Below are 26,774 nucleotides of genomic sequence, written 5' to 3' on the forward strand. Positions count from 1 at the left end.
CTGGTAGGATTGGACAAGAACTGGCTCCAGAACAAGCAGACATCCCCCAGGAGGGAGTGAAGCCAGAAGGGCAGAGCACCAGACAGAAGATTGTGTCTGTGTCCACATAGCCCGCACCACCAGCCAATGCTTAATTTGTAATAAAAGATGTGCTGGGGCTCATGCAATTAGGTGATAGGGCTCAAGCAATTTTTTTTTACTTTCATAACTGATGTGGAAGCCCAGAGGTGCTGGGGATATGAACTTCCAAGCCTAGAGGTGCCAGGGCTAAGCACCGGCAAACCCTGGCACAATTTAAGCACTGCCACCAGCCACACCTCTGACTGCGGGGCCTAACCACCTCCTCTCCATCTGTTTCCCAATGGGTCACGGATGGAGGGCTCCGGACACAACATGACTGAGACCTCCAGGGGAAACATGCCTACCTAGCTCATGTGAATTCCATTCAACAGAGAGGAATGGAGCTTCTAGGGAGCCCATTCTTGAGCTCCAGGCCAGTACCTTCCTTGAGAGATCCAGAAAGACCCCACGTATGGGAGGGGAGACAAATAAGCCCAGCCTCTTGGAGGACAGAGGTATCACTAGTCTCTCGAATATTTTCAGAGAAATCTCTGTGTCCAATTTTACTTGAACAAGTGGCCTCTCCCTGTATAGGCGCTTTACAGGCATCCAAACCCAGGCAGGCATTGTCTCCGCTCCCTTCCTTGATCATGGAAACTCTGAGATCCGTTTCACACAGATACATGGGGCTTTGGTCTTTGGGATCAGATGCTGAAACAAATTGATTCCCAGCTGGTGATGCAATGGAAAACTTTATGGAAAGACGAGGAGATTCAATGTCATCAGAACAGTCACCTTATAGTTCTGGCTCCTACCATACTCTATAGAAAAGACCACAGAAACCATCAGGTGACATCAGACTACCACAACTAAATAAATTAACAATTTGGGACTGTCATCGGACACCCTAAGTGCCCCTCCAGGCTTTCACAAGCAATGTTAACACTTGGGTTGGGGAGGCAGATTCACATCTGTTTCACACAGGTACATGTGGTATTGGTATTTGGGATTAGATGCTGAGACAAATCAGTTCCCAGCTATCTTAGTGATTTGTAATGAGCATTACAGACCCCATACAGAGTTTAGGCTGAAGGGAGAAGAGATCCTTCCCTGCTTACCTGTAATCAGGCTGACCACACCCCCACACCGCTCCCAGAACTGCCAGTCCTGGAGACATGCACCCACAGCTGTGACCAATAAAGAAAATGAAGCCAGCTACAAAGGAGGGAGAACAGAGAGGGAAGGGAAGTAGAAAGGGATAGCAGAAAAGTAACAATCCCGCACCAGGCTACCTCTAAGAAACTGACAGGGAGACAAAAGAAGATGTCAAGCCCTGGAATTTAAAGGCTGATAAACTCAATTTAGTGAATTCCTAATTTCAATAAGTTCCTAAAAGAGACTTGTCTTCAAAGCATTCCCATTTTAACCCTCCTTAGACAATTCGTATATTTTGCAGAGGGATGGCAGCATTTTTCTTTTTCCAACTTCAATCATTACTGTTCGTCCTACATGTGCTTCCAGGGTCTCTCGCCAGGATCAGGGCAGCGATAATATTGGCTTTAGGGAATAAGGAAATTGCTTCTCTTTTGACACACAATTTTTCTGATCAGGGTTCTGTGCAGAGAGAAAGATTATGGAAAAGCACTGGTTCCTGGAATATCTTGGATTCAGGACAAACAAACTCACATGGGATTGTCAGGGATATCAGTCTCAGAAGAATGTTAGCAGAAATATCTCACTCACCATAAGACATTTTGGTAGGCTGATGATCAACACCTTTGCATCTTGAAACAGTAAAGTACCCTATGGCCTCTCTGTGTGTGAGGACACAGGATAGGAGTTGGTGAATGGTATCTTGCAAAGCTGGGCAAGGTCACTGATATGTGTCTTACCAGCTATTACACCGTTCCCCAGGGCAGAAATGGGAGAGTGACAGTGACAACGTTTATGCCTTTCTGGATGTAGAGACTATGGCTCTCTGGCCTGATGAACCTAGTGTTGCATCTTTGGATGTCTCCGTCTCACAGAAGAGGTTTGCAATTGCAAGACCAGTCCTGCATCTGGGATCAGACAGGTTTAAAATGGATACTTGGATAAAGTGATTATTGCTGTCATAAACCTCAGAAGAGAAGTCAACAAATAGAACATATTCTACTGGCTGATACAAAGACAATAGTTTAACTACCCTGTTAAATAAGTGAAACATAGCCTTGAGTTCTTCCGAGAGGATTTTACTGTGGGTGTATAAATGTCCAAATTAAAATGTAAAGTCTCTGTAATATGTTGTCAGCATGTTCAAGAAAAGGAAGTTTTGTACAATTATCAACCCTAAACACTGTTTTTTAGAGCATCAATCTTACTCCAATGCTGCAAGATGATAGAGCATAAGAAAATAAAAATGGCCTTACTGGACTAGACCAATGGTCCATCGAGTCCAGTGTCCTGTCTTTCAAAGTGGCCAGTGCCAGATGCTTCAGAGAGAATGAACAGAAAAGGGCAATTATCAGTTGATTCATTCCCCATTATCCATTCCCAGCTTCTGGAATTCTGAGTTTTAGGGTTAGTTTCTGACCATCTTGGTTAATAGCCATTGATGGACCTATCCTCCATGAACTTATCTAATTCTTTGTTGAACGCAGTTATAGTTTTCACTTTCACAATATCTCCTGGCAATAAGTTCCACAGGTTGACTATGTGTTGTGTGAAGAAGTACTTCAGTATGTTTTTGTTTTAAACCAGTTGTCTAATAATTTCATTGTGTGATTCCTGGTTCTTGTGTTACGTGAATGGGCATATAACACTTCCCCATTCGCTTTCTCCACAGCATTCATGATTTTATAGATCTCTATCATATCTCCCGTTAGTCATCTCTTTTCTACACTGAACAATCCCAGTCTTTTTAATCTCTCCTCGTATAAAAACTGTTCCATATTCCTAATCATTTTGTTGCCCTTCTCTGTACCTTTTCCATTTCTAAAATACCTTTTCTGAGGTGGAGCGACCACAACTGCATGCAGTATTCAAGGTGTGGGTGTGGCATGGATTATGTAGTGACACTGTGATATTTTCTCTCTTATTATCTATCCCTTTCCTAATCGTTCCTAACATTCTCTTAATTTTTTTGATTGCCACTGCACATTGAGCAGCTGTTTTCAGAGATTTATCCACAATGACTCCAAGATCGCTTTCTTGAGTGATAACAGCTAATTTAGACCCCAACATTTTGTATGTATAGTTGGGATTATGTTTTCCAGTGTGCATTACTTTGCATTTACCAGCATTGAATTTCATCTGCCATTTTTTCTCCTGGTCACCCAGTTTTGTGAGATCCCTTTTTAATTCTTCACAGTCAGCTTTAGATTTAACTATCTTGAGTAATTTAGTATCATCTGCAAACTTTTCCAAATTATTTATGAATATTTTGAACAGCACAGGTCCCAGTACAGAGCCTTGGGGGAACCCCACTATTAACAACTTTACATTGTGAAAACTGACCGTTTATTCCTACTCTTTGTTTCCTATCTTTTAACTGATCCATGAGAGGAATTTGCTTAAGACTCTTTGGTGAGGGAGCTTGTCAAAGGCTTTGTGGAAGTCACAGTACACTATATCAACTGGATCACCTCTGTCCACATGCTTGTTGACCCCCTCAAAGAATTCTAATAGATTGGTGAGGTATGATTTCCCTTTAAAAGATCCATGTTGACTCTTCCCCAACACATCAGCTTCATCTATGTGTCTAATAATTATGTTCTTTACTATAGTTCAACCTATTTGCCTGGTTCTGAAGTGAGGTTTGCCAGCCTGTAATTGCCAGGATTGCTTCTCGAGCCTTTTTTAAAAATCAGCATTACATTAGCTATCCTCCAGTCATCTGGTACAGAGGCTGATTTAAGTGATAGGTTATATACCACAGTTAGTAGTTCTGCAATTTGATATTTGAGTTCCTTCAGAACTCTTGGGTGAATACCATCTTATTCTGGTGACTTATTACTGTTTAATTTATCAATTTGTTCCAAAACCTCCTCTACTGACAATTCTTCCATTTTGTCATTTAAAAAAAATGGCTCTGGTTTGGGAATCTCCCTCATGTGCTCTGCAGTGAAGACAGAAGCAAAGAATTCATTTAGACACTCTGCAACAGCCTTGTCTTCCATGAGTACTCCTTTAACACCTTGATCATCCAGTGACCCAACTGATTATGTGGCAGGTTTCCTGTTTCTGATGTACTTAAAACATTTTTTGCTGTTAGTTTTTGTGTCTTTTGCTAGTTGCTCTTCAAATTCCTTTTTGGACTGCCTTATTATTCTTATACACTTGATTTGCCTAGGTTTATGCTTCTTTCCATTTCCAAATCAGTAGGATTTGACTTCCAATTTTTTAGATGCCTTTTTGCCTCTAGAGTAACAGCCGTGTTAGTCTGTATTCGCAAAAAGAAAAGGAGTACTTGTGGCACCTTAAATTGGTTAGTCTCTAAGGTGCCACAAGTACTCCTTTTCTTTTTGCCTCTAATCACCTCTTCTTGTCTGCTGTTTAGCCATGGTGGCATTTTTTTGGTCCTCTTACTGTTTTTTTATTTGGGGTCTACAAGTATGACCTTGGACCTTCATTCTTCTCCTTATAGCACTACCCAGACTGAGTCCCTCCAGGAGGTGTCGTTATACTTCCTATCCATTAGAGTAGGTCACTCAATGGCTATGTTCTCCAATCAGATGAGTTTAGTTTAAATGGGAGCTTTCTCCAATAGGATACAGTATTGTACTTTTAATTCAGAAAGGTAGTCCTCTCATAACTGTCATAACATTCATTCCCTAAGTAAATTCAAGAAATGTTCATCCTTTGCTTAAGCATTGAGGTCCAGTCCTTAGGAGCACTGACAGGCTCAGGGCAGAGTAGTCATCTTTCCTGCATTAAGATATATTAGACAGCTACATGGCCATCAATACATAAATTCACCAAAGTCTGCGTATTGGTCATCCAATCGTAGCCAACGGGAAAGGTAGAAGAGATATTAATATATTATCTATTTCATTTTTGACGTCTACTTTAAAATAATGATCCTGCTTCCCACCCTGAATGCACACTGCTATTAAAATCCCATTGTAGCGAGTCTGTGGACCTTAGCATGAATAAGAACAGTAAAATGTATCTGAACCTATGTGAAAATTTCCTTTCTTCAAGTAATAAGGTCCACAGATATGACCCACCCTGGAGATCAGTGTATCATCCAGAATACAGAAATTGACATCTGAAAACTTGAGTTTCATAGGCAGAATTTACCATGTTCTGCCGTAGAAGAAATGGTTGTGCTTTTTCTTCAGAGTATATTTACTGCAATCTGTAATGTAGGAAAGTAGATTTGAGTTATCCTGGCTGCGAAACTTACCTCAGCTGGAGGGAACTTCAGAAGGCATTCCCCTGCTGCCAGTGACTGACAGGTATAGTTCTGCCCCAAAGCTGGAAGCAGGATGAACTACCCATTGTACCTGATCTATAGACTATATTACTTAAAGGACATTTTCAGTTAGGCACAGGTTTTCCTGTTCCATACTTTCGGGGTATCATGGGTTGAATGTTAACAGTTGTTTATAATAATACTATACGCTTCTCTTTTCTGTGGACCCAGTGTTTCTCCCTAAATGCCCTCCCCATTTTCCATCCCCTCTTTTGCTTCACCTTTTCTATAGCTATCCATGAGTCCCTGTGCTATGTTTAATGTTCTCTCAGCCAAGGAAATCTGAGGCCTTGTCTACACTAAAGGGAAAAGTCTATCTAAGCTACACAATTTGAGTTACGTGAAGTAGCTTAGATCTACTTACCATGGGGTCCACACTACGCGACATCGATGGAAGACACTCTCCCCATACTCTTCTCGATCAGCTGGAGTACAGGAGTTGACGGGAGAGCTATCAGTGGTTGATTTAGCAGGTCTTCACTAGACTGCTAAATCAACCGCCGATGCATCAATCGCCACAGCGTCGATCCTCTGGTAAGTGTAGACAAGCCCTGAAAGTAGCTCCTTCAGTGTCTATCAACACTGGTCCCTAGATATATAGAGGAGTCCTTAATTGCCAATCTCAATGAGCACTTTCCCCCAGAAGAGCTTTTCATGATTCCTTCATAACGTCCAAAGAATTAACTGGTACCATAAATTAAGTGTGTGGTCTTTCATGTGATCATGATCTGATCAGGCTTTTACACTTTTATATAGCAACTTTTATCCTGAAGGTTGGCTGATCTCTTATTTTACTAACTGATTGTGTACATAATGTATCTATCTGTCAAGTTATGAATAACTTTAGATATTACTGAAGTACAACTAGCTCTATAAAGTGCAACAACTGCTTAACAGCACCTGGCAGCTCAGGGAGAGCATTTCCATTAGGGCATAATGCCGGCTAACATAGTTTAAAACTTAAGTGAAATGTTAACTTCAGTGAGGTTAGAGAGATATAACTGATGTTATAATTCAGCCCAGATTTTTGAATGTAGTACCAAAGTATGTTAAGCTTGTGCTCAGTGAGCAATTATCTATAGAACCACCATTTTTAAATGCAGAATATTGATTTGAATATATTATTGAAAAGAAAGGTAGTAGGACTGAAGAAATCTCTGGATCTTATTCAATTCCAGATCCACTGACTGTACAAAGTAAACAACACTTCCTTCTTTACTAAGTGTTGGTGGCATTTAAATTCTCTTCACCAATCTAAAGTAAATTATGTGCAATTACTGGAAAACAATAAAGCAAAGCAAGAAATATTGGCCTGAACTCTGTTAGATATAAGTGTAAATTACACTTATACCCACTGTAAGGCCCCTTTACACTACCAGAACAGTGTAAAGGGCCCTTAGTGGAACTGAGAATTCAGGTCATTTAGTCCATTGTTCTTGAATCCACAAAACATATTAAGGCAGTGATACTCACCCCTCAATGGTTCAGGAGCCAAATTAGCAATCAACATTACCCCAGAGAGCACAGTAGTGTGAATTCATTGTTTCATTTACTGTTTACAATTGATACTAATAACATAATAAAAGTATCCTGATTCTAATAATTGAATCACAGTGTTTTAATATCATGTGCTGCAAACAGCTGCAGGAGACACATTAAAGAGCCACTTGCAGCTTGCAAGCCTCAACGTGAGTATCACTGCATTAAGGTATTGTTCTTATCTTTACATTAGAAGACCATGAAGGTACAGACGAAACACCAGCTAGAGAATTTGTACTGTTTCCATAGCGATAAGAAGAGAGGTAACTATCTTGGTGGCCAGCAGAATAGACACAACACTATTAATGTTGCATTTTGTGCTATTGAAAAAGCTCATTTAAATGGACCAAATGTATCTCTTGGTAAATCTGCTAGAGCTAATTTCCAGTAAAGCATAAGAAGCTTCCATTTTGCAGAGTTCCTACCATGGAATAATAATATTACTATGTTTTGTGCTGGTGCTACATCTAAACATTTATGGAAATTGGGGGACTAATCTATAAATGTAAATTCAAAAGCCAGAAGAAAAGCAAAGAGCTCAAAAGAGATGTATGGAACCTTTATCATTATGGAGGAAGAAGTTGGACACCCATAAAAATGTGAGCTGATGGTCCATTTGTTGGAAAGTTTAAGATAGAAGACTATGGTGGAATTTTACCAAAGCAGCTAAAAGAACCTTCCTAGTTCAGATATTTTTTACTGTCCCCAAAGATTGCAAAAATTCACAGAGCGCTTCTACTGCTGCAGCCATATTTACAAAACTTCAGTATTCTAGGGACTAAGGGAAGAAATGGAAAGTTTCACAATAAAGAGGATGGTTTTCTGTGGAAGAGTTTAGTCCTCTTTTTTTCCAGGCACTGCTGCTCAAAAGGAGAGTTGGATGGGGTTTGTGTTGGCTACAAAAAGGAGTATCTGACAAAACGTTCTGGTGACAGGCACTAATGGAAAAATGTTGTCTTCTCTTCCTCTTGTGACATACAGAAACCATTCATTCTCCACCTGGCACCTCTCGGGGACTAAACTTATGTTATACTTCTATTAAGTTGCATCAGTGCACTCTGTCAAAAACAGCCAAATATAAACATCTCAAAACAGTTCCTTTTTGGCAGCATATTATATGATCACTGGTGCTGTGACACTTTTAAAAAGAAGCAGCAGGATTAATTACTAGAACAACCAGCAGTATTTATTGGACACGCATTTGCTTGGAAATCCACGTGGAAATGAAGAGAGCATGGTATGAAACAAAACTGCCCCCCATTCCTTCGCCTAAAACCTAGCACCAGGGATTCTCTATTCCATAGAGTGTCGGCACTAATGCCCTCTCAGTGTCAGAGGGGCAGGAGAAAAATACAGAGGAGCCACCGTTCTCTCCTTTCTGTGAATTACGTGGCACTGCAGACATATTTTCCTACCCTGCACACTCTATAGTAGATGGAAGTGTATGATCCCATTTTTGGGAACCACTCATTTCTGTGGCAGTCTCCTCTTACTCTTCTCAGTTCCTTCTTCATGCAGAAGACATGCTGTGAACTTCTGTGCTCAGACTCTTCTCACTCAAGCTCACACTTACCAACCCAACACCACTTAGAAATCTTCTCAGATATTGGTTGGCAAACAAAATCTATTTTGTTTCACATTTCCCAGGAAGATTGAGTATGGCAGCTGGAAGGCCGTTGCCCTGACAAAGAGAGGGAACACAGATGAAGGATTAGTTTTTAACATTTTGAGCTGAATATCTTCCCTCAAAGGTCCAAACCAAAAGATCTGAATTTTTAAAAGGGGGGTTTACATGGAACCTGCCTGAGTGATTTATACAAGCAGTTCCCTCAAAGAACATTGTAATGGACTTGAGGACTAGAAGCTATGACATTTATTATTGTTGTTATTTTATTTGTATTATCTTAGCACATAGGAGCTCCAGTCATAAAGTTCCCCTCAACCCCCAATGACACCCAGCATTTGACAGCATTCAGAGCTACCGAAAGTGGACATTCCCCTACCATAGTCCATATGCCCATAAACACCTTTGAATGCATCTTGTTATTAAAAAAAAACCCTATCATAACAAATGTATGTAATTTTCCTGTCCTTGGATGTAGGATTTTTTGTTTTTGTTTAAATAACAAAGACACTTTCTCCTATTTTTACAAAGACACAAAAGTGTGGAAGAATTTAGGGCATCAAGTTTCAGAGTGGAACTTAGATTTTATTTTGTTTTTTATCTATACTAGCAACCAGCAATTTATAGAACTGGTCTTGAATAAGCATATCTTCCATTCTGATAGTTTTGCAGCCTTTTCTTAGACAATGAAATTATTCAGCCTCCTCCATGAGAATTTATTGCATAATGTACAGTGCTTACAATCCTTTGGCTGGCCTAAGCCTTTATTAATTCAGTTGTGGGGAGGGTGTGAAGCCACCAGAAGCAAGTGAACTAGTTATCTCTTAGGATCTGATCCGAAGTCCATTAAATGCAATGAATGGACTTCCATTCACTTCAGTGGGCTCGTGATCAGGCCCCCTGCAAGGAGCATTTTCGAGAAGTTAAAACATTAGAATGAAAGTCAGGATATCTGATTTCTGGCTCTGTCACAGATTTGCTGTGCAATCTTGGGCTCTCCAGTCTATCTTGCCACCCATGCAAGTTGGACTTAGTGATAAATGATCACTTACACCAAAAATCACAAAATATTCAGGTTGCTTCCGGTCCCAAGAGACCAGTCACTCACCCCAGATCAATTTGTACCTCAGATCTTACACGAAAGACAATGCCTGTAGCTAGTCCTGTAATTAACTAAATGTTTATTAACTAGGAAAAAGAAATAAGAGTTATTTACAGGTTAAAGCAAGCAATCATGTATACAGTCTGTGATTCAAAAGATGACAGATATGTAGTAATATGTCAGCATTGAATTTCTTTTTAGGGCTTAACCTAGGTTGACCCTGGGGATCTCTGCTTCCTGTTTCTCAATGCCAGCCTTTGTAAGAATCCAAACAAAGATGATAAATCTTCATGTTAGCTATTTTTATTTCCCTCTTCCAGCATTCAAACCAATGAGATAAGGCCTTCTGCACGTACTGTCCTTGGGTAGAAGGGGCAATCAATAAAGCTTTTGTCCTACAATGGCCCACTTAATTTTTGATAGTCCTCACAGATGGGCAGGGAGAGCAAGTCTTCCCATGTGACTTCACAAGTTCAGAGCAGGATTTTTACACTTATAAAACAAACTTATATTTTACCTAGTAGCATGGAATACAGACATTACAAGTAAGATTAAAGGATGCAGCAACTTACAAGCATTTCATATAGTCTAAATACTTAATACATTCTTATAAGACTAATACCTCTTTTGAACAGAATTAACATACAGGTGAGCTGGTTTGGTTTTCAGCTATGAGTTTCAGTTCTTATAAAATGCCTGTGTCCTTGGCCAGAGCTGGCACTTGGTTTACCAGCATCAGACCTGTAATTATGTGTCACATGCTGCAAGCAGAATTGTCTCCATAGCTCCTTTCCACTCTATTTCTCGGATTCCTTGGATGGCTGCTGAGAAGACTCTCTCTCCCTTTGGAAGTATGTGGCAGAAAAAGAAGAATAAGTTCATTCCTCAAAACTGATCCAGATCATGATTGGAGAAGATATTTGGCTAATGCAGTGACCCTGTTGTCTTTCCCCATACACACTATTCCAGGATCATATTATACTAGCAGGAGTAAACAAACAGCTTTATTCTGTAATGTCATAGGAGTTGGAGAAGAACTATTCCCCTATTTTGTGAGAACTTCAACCTAGTAATTATTGAGAATGGAAAAAGTCATATTACCTCAAAACAAAACATTGAACTCTCTCTTCTACTGCAGTAGCTCAAAGCTCTTCACTTGAGCTTATATTCTACAGCTGAAATTCAGGTTTGCTAAATCATTGCTCTGCACTTGGCTTTAGGAACCAGAAATCCGTGGATTGAGCATGAGGACAAAGTCAAGCACCCTTTGGTATACAGGGAACCAGTCATAAAAATTCCTGCAGGAATTGTACTGAGGACTCCACACTTTCCAGGAAGCCAACAAAGCGAAGACTATTCTGGAACTTCTGCTTTCTGTATTATTGATCTTGAGAGTCTTTTCTTTAAACATAGGATATCCCCTCTATTGTTGGCTTCCCACTGTTCAGTCTACACTATGTGACTCAATAGTTCAAACTGACAATTTTACCAGAAATGTCTTAGGGAAGCTCAATCATCTTCCATCCATCATCCTCCACCTACAGACCAGCACCTCCTCTGGACAGCTACCAGAGACTGGTCATACTGGATTCCTGGGAAGTGGGCAAACATAAGCCTGCACACGGCTAAAGGACCCTCCCCCAGCCAATGGGGAGGATCCACTGAGCCCGGGACTCAAATAATTACTGGGGGAGGGGTGGGGAGGAACAGAAAAAACAACAAGAACATGGTGTGATGGTCAAAGGGTCAAAAGTCGGGAACCGGAAAGGAACACCGAGCAGAGAACCTTGGACAGCACCCACTGCTCCTTGAAGGTGTCAAGGGAGCCAGCGGACGCTGCCCAGAGGAACTCTGCCTAGATACGAGAGTGGATAGAGGAACGGAAATAGGACCCACAGTCACAGAGAATCCCTTCAGCCAACATCCTCTCCCTGTTGTTAGAGATGGCCACTTTGGCCATCGCTTGGAGAAGGTTGGCGAGGCGGTCCCATGACTTTGTGGGGCCACAGATAGGGTGTGCATATAAGAAAAGGTCGGGGGAGAAGTTCAGCATCAGTAGGTCTAGGAGGAGCCAGAAAAGGGACTGCAACCTGGTGTACTCAAGGTAGACATGCACCAGTGTCTCCCTCACGCCACAAAAGGGACAGGTATCGGGGACGGGTGAACCATGCCAGGTACATGTCCATGCTCATGGCTCCATGCAGGAGCCGCCAACCCATATCCCCAGTGGGCCATGGGACCAAGGTGGAATATAGGCTGGCCCACTGAGGTTTCTCACCCTCAATAGGTGGCAGTAGATCCAGCCAGTTAGTATCAGGGCGAGACATGAGGGTGAGGATATGGAGAGTATGGAGCATGAGTGTGTACATATGTGCCCTTAAAAAGAAAAGGAGTACTTGTGGCACCTTAGAGACTAACAAATTTATTAGAGCATTCTTATTATGCTCTAATAAATTTGTTAGTTTCTAAGGTGCCACAAGTATTCCTTTTTTTTTTTTGCGGATACAGACTAACATGGCTGCTACTCTGAAATATGTGCCCTTGGCGCAGTTTGAAAGTGAACTGGCTATAGGTCACACAGCCGGCTCTAGGTGTGTGGGTGGGATGGCTGGGGGGACTCATGGGTCAAGGGCCCTATGAACAGATCTGGAGGGCCTGGGGTGTGGGGTGGGCGAGGAGCACTGTCCCGCAGGACCCGCTTGAGGTAAGCCCGAGAAGCAGGCGATAAAGCTGCCCTCACCTTCTGAAATATACACTGGGGAATTCAAAGGGTGTAGAGCCCCATGTGCTGAGCGAGCAACAGGGGATCCACCCAGACTCCCCGTTTGTAGTCCAGGAGGGCTTCGATTCTGGTGACTCCTGCCAGAACCAGCCTCTGGTGCACCAAGGGGGACTCTGCCACCTGCACACCGAGTTGGGGATTGTGTAGCAGAGGCTCCACGTGAAGATCTATCCCCTCAGCAGCTGCCATGGACCTGGTTGCTGATACCAGATTCCAGGTCCGGAGAAGGTCCTGGTAGATGACCAGCAGCTCAAAGAGGTCTCACAGAAGACCTCTCAAATGGAGATAAAGGAGCTGCTGGTGATATCGGAGCCCTCAGAAGCGGCGCAGGAAGGCACGAGCCAGCGTGCTCCATGCCGGGCTACCTGCACTATAAAGAAGTCTCTGCAGGGCCTGGAGGTGGAAGACACAGATTTGAGTGCGAGGGCAATTCAGGCCCTGTCCTCCTTCCTCCAGGGGGAGACTCAAGACACCTGCAGAGACCCAGTGCAGTCCTGACCAAAAGAACTCCAGAACTACTTCTGAAGGTAGGCCAGGAAACCTGGGGCCGGGATCAGGGTGTTGAGCTGGTGCCAGAGCATGGACAGGACTAGCTGATTGAGCACCACTGCCCTCCCCCACAGGGAAAGGCACTGAAGTAGTCCTGTCCACCTCCACAGCTGCTGAAACACCCTGCCCTCCAAATCTTGCCAGTTCTTCAGAGGAGAAGGATGCGTGGTAATAAGGTAAACACCAAGATGGCGCAGTGGACCTGCGCTCCATCGAATGGCCTGAAGCGTGGGTGGGAGGGTGCTCGCCTGCCAGCCATCCCCAACCACCAGGTCAGAGCTCTTGACACAATTGACCCGGGTGGAGGAAGCCACCAAGTATATGGCCTGGCAAGCCTCCACCCATGCCAGGTCACCCAGGTCTTGAACCATGAGGAGCACGTCATCGGCGTTTGCTGACAGGATCAGCCACAACTCTGGCTCACAGAGCACCAACCCTGTCAACCTCCTATGGAGGAGATGAAGGAAGGGCTCGATGGCCAGAGTGTACAGCTTGCCTGACAGTGGGCAGCCCTGATGCACCCTTCGCCTGAAGCTGACCAGTGCGGTCAGGGTTCAGTAGCGCTTGCCCAAACACTCTGTGGAGGTATACAGCACCTGGAGAAAACCCACAAACTGGGATCTGAAGCCGAATGCCCACAAAGTTCCCAGGAGATATCCATGGTCCACCCTGTCGAATGCCTTCTCCTAGTCCAGAGACAGGAGGGCAAACAACAGACCATCACTACACTCGAGCTCTAAGAGGTCCCGGTCCAGATATATATTATCAAAGATGGTGCAGCCTGGGACAGTGTAGGTCTGGTTAGGGTGGACCACGTCCGACAGCACAGACCCCAGCCGCAGTGAGATGGCTTTCACTACGACTTTGTAGTCCGTGCTGAGGAGGAAGACGGGATGCCAGTTCTGAAGACTGTGGAGGTCCCCCTTCTTTGGAAGCAAGGCGAGCACAGCCCGCCTTCATGACAGAGGGAGGACCATGCTCCCCAAGAACTCAGCCCAGACAGCAACAAGGTCCGGACCAAGACACACAGTAGAACTCCACAGTCAGCCCGTCCATGCCCGGAGATTTATTAGTGGACATGGGACGGAGGGCTTCTGAGAACTTGGCAAGAGTGAGAGGTAGCTCCAGCTGGTCCCGGTCGCCTGCGCTGACTGTCGGGAGTCCATCCCAGAGCACTCTGCAGGCTTTGCTGTTGGTCTGATCCGGGGAGAAAAGAGCAGCGTAGAAGGCCCTGGCCCTTCCACACATCTCCTCCAGATCCGTGACGGGGGCACCATCCTCTGCCAAAAGACAGGTCACGTGCTTCTTAGCTCCCATGTTTTTCTCCAGGGCACAGAAAAAGCAGGAGCCACAATCCATCTCCCGAAGGAGACGGATACGGGATCGAACAAATGTGCCACAGCCCAATGGTCTTCAAAGGCTCAGAGCTCCTCCCACTTCTCCTGGCACGCTCCACAGAGGGATGAATCCCCGGGGATGGTGGCCAGACACCTCTCCAGGTCCAAGACCTCCCACTCCAGCTGCTCTATCCCTACATCCCTCTGCCAGCTGGCCCCCCAGGTGTAGTTGTGACAGAAGAGCCAGGCACGCACCTTCCCCACATCCCACCAGTGCTGCGGTGAGGGAAAGACACATCTCTGCCCTCCCCAGGACAGCCAAAACTCCCAGAAGGATGCCACAAAGCCTACATCCTCCAGCAGGCTATTGTTAAAGTGCCAATAGGCCGGCCCCAGCCTCTCCAAAGTCAGAGAGGCTTTCACAGCCACCAGATGGTGGTCAGAGAACAGGGCTGGCTGGATGCTGGAGGAGGGGGCCTGCAAGAGGTGACAGCGAGATAAATAAATGTGATCCAACTGGGAGTGGCGCGACCAATCTGCTTCCACCCAGACATAAGTAAAAGTAAACTCATCGGCCAGGTGGTGGTAGCAGCAGACTTCCACCAGGGAGTGATGGTCTATGTTCTCCTGGATGACGTTTGTGGTGGTGGGCACTGCTCGGTCCCTGAGTGGTCCTGCTCTTCGGGGTGGTGATGAAATCCCCGCCCAGGACCAGGCACTCATGAGGATCCAAGGAGCTGAGGAAGGCGGACGCCTGGTGAAAAAAACTTACCCGCTCCAGGCCCGATGTCACGGCGTAGACGTTGACAAGGTTCAACGTCAGCCCCTCCACCCGGGCCTAGAGGAGCAGTAGGCGACCCAGCACAACCACGGCAGCCCCCAGCACTTTGGGCAATAGGTTGGGAGAGAACCGGGTGGCCACTCCAGCAGTACTAACTGTGAGGCAGCTAAAATACACCCTGTCCCGCCACTCCAGCTGCCAGTGAGCTTAAGTGGCTGGATCTGTATGGGTCTCCTGCAGGAAAACCACAGAGTACGCCCCGTCCCGAAGAAAGAAGAGCACCTGGCACCTGTGGAGACCCATTCTACAGCCCCAGGTGTTTAGTGTGGCAAAGGTGATCGGCACCATAATGAGGGCTGAGGAGGAACGCTAACGGCCTCCGTTGGACCCTGCAGCAATCCGTGGCCGACCCTGAAAGCCATCAGGGAGTCACGAAAGCTGCGGGCACACTGGTAGGCCATAGCGTCCTGCCTCCCAGTCCCTTTACTCTCCCCCAAAATGGCCCTTATGGCCCGGAGGATGCGACGGAAGTCCCCCCCAGCACTGGAGAGTGAGCTGCACCTTATTCTGGGAGACACAAGTGTCCAGGAGAAAGATGCGCAGCTCGTCTCGCAACGCATTGGGGCTGGGGTCGCAGAACTCTGGGCACCCTCCAGCCAGATTCCCACGACATCCTCATGGCCTACTGAGACGGGCAGCCAGGAGCAGACCCTCGGCATGGTGCCCGTTCTGCCGGTGCCACACAGTCCATCTCAGATTCCGGCACAGGAGTGGGGGATGGAGGGAAAACAGCAGCCCTAAGGGGTCGGGTGAGGGGAACACAAAAACCGCCCCCTGAGGGCTATCAAACGGAAAGGGAAATGACACGACGCAGGGGACAGCAATAACATGGGGGGAAGGGGAGAAGCAGGAACAGCATCAGGGACAGGAACGGGACCAGGATCAGAGATGGGGGCAGGATCAGAGATGGGGCAGAGCTGAGACTGGGAGCCCTGGCAGCCAAGCTACTGGGGTGTGGCACCTGTCCACTGGGCACGGGGGTCGAGGGAACAGAAACGGGAAGAGGGGCCTCAGTGATGCCGGGTTCGGGTGCCATAACACATCCATGGCATTAGGGAGCGGGGTATCTGTAGTCAGGCTCCCGACTGGAAGGGAAGGCAGCTGCCCTGCATTGGTAGGGGGTGTACCCAGTGCCTTGAAGCCCGGCTGCTCAGCACCGGCCGTTACCTCAGTGGGCTTGGCAGCCATGAGTGGAGTGCCATCCGCAACTGGGCAGGTGGACGAACCCAGGGGCACCACCAAAGTATGAGCAGTAGCAGTGGTCAGGGGGATGGGAGAGTGGAGAAGAGGGGGCAGTGTAAAGGAACCACTGCTCAGATCGAGGTCAGACCCAGGGCCTCGATCGCCTCAAAAATGGAGTGGAAGTCCCCACCCACTATCCCAGGGTCCTCCCTGCCAGCAACCGAGTCAGCACTCGCCTCAGTACCGCTGGGGAGTGCAGTATGACAAGGGGGCAGGGGGGCTCCATCTGAGGCCCCTACAAGGAGGGACTCCAGAAGGGGGCCGATACTGCCCCCTGTTGCTGCCACGACTTCCCCAGCTGCCTCTAGTTGGTGGGCCCTATCGGGGGTGCGACAAAAGGCTCTGCAGCAGCGGCCCCCGTCCACATCGAGGGGGAGGTGCTGAGCCCGTGCCTTCTGCTTGTCTCACTTCCCCTGGACAAGGACCCAGAGGGCTGGTGAGCAGGGGTAGGGCCAAGGGGGCAAGGACGATGGTACCAGAGGTTGGGGAGGTAATAGGGGGGGCAGCGTGGGGAAAGGAAAGCTCCCCCTGGGGCAGGCCCTCTGTGGCTTTGCTGCCCTCTCTTCCACAGGCCCTGCTGAACTACATATGATGGAGGTGGGACCCGCCTGCTCTTTTGGGTGCAACGGGGGGCTACCCCCATGGCCCAAGTGGAGGCAGTGGCAGGCTGGGGGGGAGTAGGGATGACTACTGGTGCTTGATAACTAGGGTCGCTGGCGGTGACAGGGCCAGTGCCTTCCCGGGACTCGGGGGTCCCAGGAGTCCCTCGGTGCCAGGCCAGGGGGCAGTCTCTCCAGACTTGCCCCATTGCCCAGCAGAGGTAACCCCGAGTCCTTCCCCAAAGAGTAATACACCTGGTACTGGGACCGTTGGTGGGGCACCAAAAAGTACCCATCACGCACTGCCGGCGGCAGTTGAATCTGCATCTGCTGGCAGAATGAGAGGACGTGACGGAGGGTGGGGTCCTTGCAGCCTCGCGGGAGAGGACTGATCACCCCAGGGAAGAAAGGCAAAATGGCAGCATTGGGAAGGAAGGGCAGGTCAGAGGTGAAAACCACCCGTACCCCCAGGTCTTCCACGGGTTCTAGGGGATGTACATGCCCCCATGGCCAGGCTCTTCTCCACCGCCTCCTGGATGGCGGCCTCAGATGCCAGGAAGACAACTACCTTCCTGTACATCTTAGAGGCCGCCAGCAGGGCCATAGGCCCACCACCCTCTTCAGTGCCCGCACATAGGCCTCAACGTGGGGCAAGGCGGGCACCAGGAGGCAGTGGATGCTGTGCTTCCTAGTCAGGGTGGGAAAAGGGCCCTGGCCGCCAGGGATGGAACCGGAGGTGGTGGCGGGGTAGATGACAAAGTGAGGGGCCGAGGGACCACTGCCACCTGAGCGTATGCTCTGGGGGCCAGGGGAGGGACACACCCAGAGCTGGTGGAAGGAATGGCAAGGGATAGGGCATGGGGAGCTGTGGCCGACGGCAGGGCTGCGGCAGGGGGGGCAGCCCCTACCACAAGGGTCTTGGCCTTCCGGGTGAGGCTTTTGACCTTTTTCTTCCCCTGGCCCTTTCTGCCGGTCGGGGGGGCTCCCCCAAGAGCAGAGGAGATAGGAGTCATGGCAACAACAGAATCCATACCCGTGCCTGCCGCCGGTACCCGCAGCGGGGGCGATGGCAAGCAGTCTGGCAGCAGCAGTCAAGAGGGAAGCTGCAGGGACAAATGGGAGAGCAGGTGGGGGGAGGCAACAGGGGCAACCCGGGTGGGGGAACCGTTCCACCCACCGTTTCCCCCACCATTCGCAGAGGGGACAGGGATGAGCACAAAAGAGAAGGGGGGGGAAGAGAGAAACGGGAAGGGGTAAAGCCAACTACTCCTCCCACTAAGTGGCAGGCAGGGGAGGAGGGTGGCAAGGAGAGTGGGGGATCGGGGACATTGATCAAGGCAGGAAAAGGGTGGTGGAAATACCGGCTCCTCTGGCTGCACTGGGGAGGGGAGTGATCACAGTATCATAGAGGGGTGCAGTCAACAAAGGGGCTCAAGAGAAAACAGGAAGGGGCACAAGCACATGTGGGGGACATGGGTGCATGGAGCAAGGGGGCTGGACAAGGTGTGGGGGGACAACAAAAGGCGAGGGGAGAAAGGAACAGGCTGGAAGCAGACCGGGGTCAGGGTAGGAAACCCACAGGGACCAGCAGCAAGGGCCAGGGCAGAGCAGGCAAAACTAGCAAACACCAAGGGACCTGGGCAGGGTAGGCAAACAAACAGAAACTGCCTGGGGACCTGGGTCGGGAGGCAAAAATAGGCAGCAGGGATTGTGCGGGCGGGGCAGGCAACACCGGGAAAGGGGGCAAACTGCTGGGAGGAGGCCTATGGGCAAAGCAGAGGGTGGGGGAAGTCCACCTGCCAAAAGCAGCAGAGGAAGGGAGGGCAAGTCCAAGGGGACGGGAAAGGCATGTGCACTTGTGGTTCAAAAGCCCTTGCTCAGTGTTGCCAAAGCCAGGTGGATAAAGGCCAGGTGAGCAGCCAAGTCCAGGAGTGGAGAGCAGTCAAAATGGTGAGCAGAGGTAATGGAGGGGGGGTGGCAGCGGTGGTGGTGAGGGGGTACATGGACTAGGGGGAGGGCTCCACATCTCTTCACCCCGCCCCTCCCGCACAACAAGAATCACCACCATGGGAGTAAAGATGTTAAAGTCACTCAGTCCTGTGAAAAACCCCCTCCACAATGTCCTGCAGTAGCTCCAGGTGTACCACGCTCTGCAACTCCTCTTCCTCCTCCTCACACCAGCAGCAAGCTCCACAGCAGCAAACAGCCAGCTGAGAGAGACCTCACAGATGGTAGCAGGATCCCTCACTCCTTCTCTGGGGAGCAGGCCAGCAGGACTCCCCAAGGAGCAGCAGCAACCAGCTGGTGAGGTAGCCGGGGGTGGGTCTGGCCCAGACAACAGCTGAAGAGGGTGCTCTGTGCCTAGAAACAGCAGCTCCACGCCCACAAGAGAGTGATAGAAGACAGGCATATTAGCCCTAGAATCAGAGGTGAATGTAAGCCAGTACAGTCCAGTACAGCTTCCCCAGGCTGGCGATTTAAAGGGCCCGGGGCTCCCTGCACGGCCAGAGCCCCAGGGCCTTTAAATCGCGTCCCGAGCCCCGCTGCCAGAGCCCTGGAGTAGGGCGGCAGGGCTCCTTCAGTGATTTAAAGGGCCTGGAGCTCTGCTGCGGTAGTGACCGCTGGAGCCCTGGGCCCTTTAAATTGCCCCTGAGCCCCGGGGCTCCCAGCCACCTCTGCAGCTAGAAGCTCTGGGGGTGATTTAAAGACCCCAGGTCTCCTAGTAGCAGCCGGAGCCCTGGGATCTTTAAATCTTGATTTAAAGGGCGCAGGTATTTAAAGGCCCTGCCTTTTCCGATTGAGGCCACGTCCCCACTCAGGACTCCAGCATACCGGTAAGTCCTTTAAGTTACTTTCACCCCTGCTTAGAATGGTAAAGACCCTTGTCCCCAGGAGCTGAAAACAGCTTATCTCAGATCAACAAGGGACTCCCGAATCCAATTAAGGATCTTTAAAAAAACCTTTTTCTGGTGAGAGAGAATGAGGAGAGATGGAAGATAAGCTGCAGGAGGAGGAAAAGGTTTCTCCTAGATGTAAGGCTGCTCTCTTCCCTATAGGGGAAGCAAACATGCTAACAGACTGTTTGGGGAAGGACTGGAACCCAGAGGTCAGCATAATGAGGCAATACCCCCCAGGGAAAGGTCTTCTCTTTTTGTTTGGCTGAAAAGTACTTCTTGGCCTACTCTGAGGCCCACCTTGTCAATATTGAAGAATAAAAACTCTCCAGAGTGGGACTGATTTGCTCCAGGTGTACCCCGCCCCCCCTCCACCCCCCAGCCCTCCCAGAGAGAAAATTGCTGAGCCGGGTGAGGTAAAGGAGGTGCCTTGCCACACTACACAAACAAGAGCTCATCTGGCCCGTCCTCTCTCAACAATTTGTTGTTTAAAATTTCAAGAGAATGCTCAGACTGGGACAAGTCGTGATTCGTATTAAGTATCTTTATACAAGTAGGCATAAACAAGATGTAACAAACACCTTGTAGCAAGTAGAATGCTTTAGAAAGGTCTGTCAGGAACTCAGGAATCTAGCTTTTCCATGTACTGACGCCTTTCTCTCTCATTGTTATACATATGTTTCTCTGAAAATTAGAATGCTCTGAGGAACTATGGAGGCTCTTCATGGCTCATAGCAGCTGAAATGTTCTCTTGGACCATAGACGTTTCTGTTGAGGAACTTTTCCTTGAAGGATTAGGAATGACATAAATTGAGATGGAAGCAATATTCCTGACCTTCAAGACAGATATAGAGGTGACATGATCACTGCCACAGACAAAGGAAAATATAACTTGCCTAATATTGTGAGAATATTTATAATCATTTATCCAAATCATTGTTCCAATTGGCTGATTCATGGAAAGAAACAAAAGCTGCTAGCTAATTTGCAGTTTAACAGGGAAAACACTCTTGATTTGTTGCCTGAATGACCATCACTTTAGTGATTATGACATCAGTATTCATAAACAGCAGATTCCAGTTAGCTGCTTTCTATAAACAGACTAATGGATACAATAAGTAGAAGTGCCACCATTTCTTTTTGTCTCCTCCTTTGCACAGAAAGCCAGACTTGCTAGAATTCGAGCAGCAAAGAGTGGGACTGCTAATGCTTACATGCAGAGCAAACGAAATGGCTTACTGAGTAACCAGCTTCACCAGGTAATATACTTATGTAATCCAGCTCCAGAATAGCTACTTAATAATAGCACAGCAGCCATTTATTCTATTTATCATCGGGACTAGTCAATCTGACTCGATAAGTAATACTATCAATAGAAGTAGGTTAAAGAAGGACAAACTGAACAACTATTATTGTTTAAGCAAGATTACAGGATTGGATGACAGTATATAAAATAACAAAGGAGGGGATGGTTCACAAACTCTGGACTGAAATACATCCCAAATTTAAACTGAAGTTTGGTTCAAATCAAAAATCCATAGTTATCACCATCTCTCTGAGCCAAACCAAGACACTGCCTCTGGGCACCCTGAGATTTTGGGAAAATGTTGATCTAGATCTGATATTTATGGTCTGAGAAATAACATTTTAACTGCAAAGGTGCTCAAGCAACTAAATATAAATCTGGATTTTATACATCCCAAAGTTTGGAGTGTTGGGACCTAAAGGACATTTTATGCCCATCTCTAAGTTCGACATTTGATATAGTCCCATTTTCATCCCGATTTAGTTTAGTGCCCTCTAGTGAATAATGATGAAAGCATTTAATAAATCAGGAAATGTTTTCTACATAATTCTTCATTCTGTGTCTGTAACATCTGCTGTACACTTTCTGAACTCAGCGGGTTGGGATCAGTCAGTGACGTGATTTTTTTTGTATAAAGGGTTTTACCACAAATTCTTCAGCATTATTAAACAATCTCAAGAGGAAATAAGACAACTATATGCAATTTCTTTTTTAAAAAGGCCGATACACAGGGGAAAATGTTTTACCGTCAGTTAGATTTATGACCATTTAAGTGTGTGCTGATTTTACACTCAGCACCTTAACATGATGATTACATCTGTAGGTTGCATTGTTCTAACTGTACACAAAAGGTCACCCAGTTCTGGGCACCACACTTTAGAAATGATGTGGATAAATTGGAGAGAGTCTGGAGGAGAGCAACAAAAATGACAAAAAGCTTAGCAAGCCTGAGCTACGAGGAAAAGTTATAAAAACTGGGAACGTTTAGTCTTGAGAATAGAAGACTGAAAGGGAACCTCGTAACAGTCTTCAAATATGTTAAGGGCTGTTATAAAGAGGTCAGTGATCAATTGTTCTCCATGTCCAGTGAAGATGGAACACAGAAGTAAAGGGGTTAATCTGCATCAAGGGAGATTTAGGTTAGACATTAGGGAAAACTTTCTAAGGGTAGTCAAGCTCTGAAATAGGCTTCCAAGGATGGTTGTAGAATCCCCTTCACTGGAGATTTTTAAGAATAAATTGGACAAACACCTGTCAGGGATAGTCTAGGTTTACTTGGGCCTACTATAGGCCAGGGGCTGGACTTGATGACCTCTTGAGGTCCCTTCCAGCCCTACAATTTTATGATTCTGTGGAAATGCTGAGGTATGGGACATTCAGGAAGGGTTGCAAGGAAAGGAGAGAAAATATTTTGATTAATAAACAAAAAAGTCATCATGCTCAAACTGATTTATTTTATACCATGTAGTTTTTCCCTGATAAAGCACTGCAGATATGCTGCAGTATACACCCTGAGTCTGTTTTCATCCAATATTTGGCTGAGAGACTTTTGTTCACAAATGAAAATAATAGAGAATTCTATGTATTTACAGTCCACCAAGGAGGAAGAACAGAACTTTCTTAGCAAATCTGGCTCTTCCTTTGAAACACAGCACCACCACCTGCTTCACTGTCTGGAAAAAACCACGGTAAGAAAATGGAATCAGTTTCTTCTGTAAACCTAATTTTTGTTTTGTAGTAGCTTATTTATACTAATTCCTCATGGTACAGTCCTTATCCAGGACCAAAGGCTATTTTATAGATTGGGCTGATTTAGAAATTTTCTAGTTTATTTTCATGCAATGTACATAGTAACATTTAAAGATCATAGGTTGGATCCTCAACTGACATCAGGACATTAACCTTAATGGGGCACCCCAATAGCACCAGTTGAGGATCTTGATTTATATATATTTATACAGAGAGAGAGAGTTGAGTTTATGATTTGCATGTTTACTCACTTTGCTACCGTAAAGTTTCTAGGACTCCAACCTCCAGTCCTTACTCATGCAAAATTCCCAATTCAGGCAAAGCCTGAGCAAGGATTGAAGTTCTGGGTCCTCAGGTCAATCTTATGAGTTGCTGAGCACTTCCTGTGATATGGGCACTCACCTCCTATTTAAGTGAGTGCAAGTTGAGAGTACTCACCGTCTTATTCTGCAACTTCAACTTCATCCTCTGAATTGAGATACAGGTTGTCAAGGTTCCTTCCTCACTCTGAACTCTAGGGTACAGATGTGGGGATCTGCATGAAAACCTCCTAAGCTTACTTTTACCAGCTTAGGTTAAAACTTCCCCAAGGTACAAACTATTTTACCTTTTGCCCTGGACTTTCGCTGCCACCACCAAACGTCTAACACTGGTTACTAAGAACGAGTCCGTTTGGAAACGTCTTTCCCCCCAAAATCCTCCCAAATCTTACACCCCCTTTCCTGGGGAAGGTTTGATAAGAATCCTCACCAATTTGCATAGGTGACCACAGACGCAAACCCTTGGATCTTAAGAACAATGAAAAAGCATTCAGTTTCTTAAAAGAAGAATTTTAATAGAAGAAAAAGTAAAAAGAATCACCTCTGTAAAATCAGGATGGTAAATACCTTACAGGGTAATTAGATTCAAAACATAGAGAATCCCTCTAGGCAAAACCTTAAGTTACAAAAAGACACAAAAACAGGAATATCCATTCCATTCAGCACAGCTTATTTCCTCAGCCATTTAAAGAAATCAGAATCTAACGCATATCTAGCTAGATTACTTACTAAGTTCTAAGACTCCATTCCTGTTCTGTCCCCGGCAAAAGAATCACACAGCCAGAGAGAGAGACTTTGGTTCTCCCTCCCCCCAGCTTTTGAAAGTATCTTGTCTCCTCATTGGTCATTTTGGTCAGGTGCCAGCGAGGTTATCCTAGCTTCTTAACCCTTTACAGGTGAAAGGGTTTTTCCTCTGGCCAGGAGGGATTTTAAAGGTGTTTACCCTTCCCTTTATATTTATGACACAGGTGTAGCGCTACAGAATCGTTTAGCCTCAGCTCTGACACTTAGCCCCTTACAGGAATAAGTGATATAATTCCCAGCCACCAAAACACACTTGCTTTGGTTAAAAACTTCCAAGCACTCAAAAACAGATGATTGAGTGCAGGTGTCTACTGCTTAATATCTGGATAACTATACAGTCATCATGAATGTTAAATTAAAACATAATTACACGTCAGTAATATTAATAAGAATGAGGTGTAGGCACCAAGTGGTTAAGGCACTTGACTGCAATCCTGAATGTTGTGGGTTGGAATCTCACTTGATCTCACACTGAGAGATCACCTCAAGTTCACCCAGCTGCAAAATGGGTACCTCTAAGTTAGGGAAGTCCAACGCAGTCGGATATGATGCTAGCCATACCACTCCCTTGTTTATCTTATGGCTGTGTTAGCCTGATGAGCCATATTGACTTTGAATATTAACAAGCCATATGTTTCATTCACAGATAAAATATTTCTGGCCAGAAATGTCACAAAGGCATTTCTGTTACCTGATCATTATTGTTTTTACATCATTTCCTGTTTATTATTTCCTAAGGAACCTAAGGACATGAAGAATAATTATATTGAGTGTAACCTTTGTAAATGTAATAAGTTCACATTGGGAAATGGTAAAATAATCTATATTTGTCCTTGTATTTTCTCTCCTGTCACCATATTGCCATGTAGGGTTTATCTTATGTTGTGGATGATCCCATCTTATCAATAAGCTGTTCAACACCATTTAAGGTACAATTTACAAATTTAGCTCTGATTTTATCAAATGTAGATGCACCTAACTAATTCTCTGGCAGTGACCATCAGTATATACAATACTTTGCCATTTCCTAACAAAGAGTTTAGATCATGTTGACCAGACATGGACCCAAATTCCAGATTCAAATACTCAAATTTTAGGTGCTGAAAATCAGAATTGGGATCAGAATTTTGTGGCTGGTGCCCATCTCTGTGGTTGACATGTTACAGACTAAATGTATGAAGGTGCATTACAGCAGAAAAAAATCAGAGATTGTCTATATGTGCACAGGCATCATGTCTCATCGTTCGGAAATTTAGTAAGCTATGTTAAATTTCCTTCATACATTGCTCAATGCTCATCATATTCATGGAATCACAAGGTTAGAGAATCATGCATTTGATTTTCATGAATCAAAGGTTTCCAAAAAAATCTTGGGGTCCATTTCCCCCCCAAAAATGTAACAGGTTATGACATATGTGACTAACTTTCAAGATGAAAATTGCCAAGTGGCATTTTCTAGTCATTGTATAACTTCTCTGTGAGGTATGGACACACGGCACAAAGTTTCAATGTTTTGTCTTAGCTTTATTGTTTAATGTTGGACTTTTATTAAAAAACACAGCGCTGCATCTGCTGTATTCAAAACAGAAAGTATATGCAGCAGCTTTTCTTATTGCTCCTGTTCAAGTGAGAGCATAACAATTTCTCCATTACACACGTTATTAAATTAAAATACAACTTATGTACGTGTATAACGTCATATTTTTATTTTCACAGCCTGTTTATTCAATTGCCTTGTAATTAACATGGTCCAGTTGTTGTTTGTCATTTAGTTACTTATGTGTCATCTTTCAGGTGCTTATGCTTTCTACATGCTGTCTTTTTTAATATTCTTATCTGATTTAAAGTATAGCATAAACTGTCTAGCTTTAAATGTCTATTACAAAGGACTCGCCTGACAACCTATCTCCCCTACTACAGTTTTAACCTTTTGGAACACTTTTGAGGCATACCATGGTAGAACTATGGGCATATCTACACTACAGTCTAAGTCGATCTTACTTACATCGCTATGGGGTGTGAAAAAGCCTCCCTTCCCCCGAGCAATGTAAGTATCATGCTGTCCACACCGGCGCTATGTTGGCAGGAGATGCTCTCCTGCCGACATAGCTTACGCTTCTCGTCAAGATGGAGTAATTATGCTGATGGGAGAGCACTCCTCTGTTGTCACAGCATATCTTCACCTGAGGGGCTACAGTAGCACAGCTTCATCAGTGCAGCTACACCGCTGTAGCGCTGTAGTGTAGACTTGCCCTCAGTCATAGCCGTCTGCTTTGGGCATTGCTTTCCACTTGAACTTTACAAATGAATTCGCAAACTTTCACCTTAGCAACAGGCCTGGTCCAACTCTCAGAAAACTGAATAGAAAGACTCCCATTCACTTGGATGGGACTTGGATCAGGCCCGGAAGCTCTTCCATCTCCCCAAGTTATTCATGATGAAAAACTTGATCCTTTTTTTTCTTTTTTAACAGTGGCTCTTCAAAAAATGTATAGTACAAGCCTGGTCTTATTTTATGGAATTATACATGACATTTATTTACTTTTCAACAATTTTTTTGAGAGACAAGGT

The 26,774-nt window shown here is 45.8% G+C and overlaps 1 protein-coding gene across 3 annotated transcripts in view; it reads left to right on the forward strand.

The window, feature by feature from the left end:
- KCND2 (potassium voltage-gated channel subfamily D member 2) overlaps positions 1–26,774 on the forward strand; it is a 458,837-nt gene that overhangs the window by 424,028 nt on the left and 8,035 nt on the right. For 2 of the 3 annotated variants that reach the window (XM_084650513.1, XM_084650514.1), the window contains exons 4-6: positions 21,185–21,283; positions 22,923–23,018; positions 25,073–25,132. In XM_084650513.1, coding sequence (XP_084506639.1) covers positions 21,185–21,283; positions 22,923–23,018; positions 25,073–25,132 — 255 coding nt within the window. The remainder of the gene's footprint in view (positions 1–21,184; positions 21,284–22,922; positions 23,019–25,072; positions 25,133–26,774) is intronic. The other variant, XM_084650515.1, reaches the window with a different exon arrangement.

Source organism: Lepidochelys olivacea (genome assembly GCF_965140295.1).
Source record: "Lepidochelys olivacea isolate rLepOli2 genome assembly, chromosome: 1".
NCBI lineage: Eukaryota > Metazoa > Chordata > Testudines > Cheloniidae > Lepidochelys > Lepidochelys olivacea.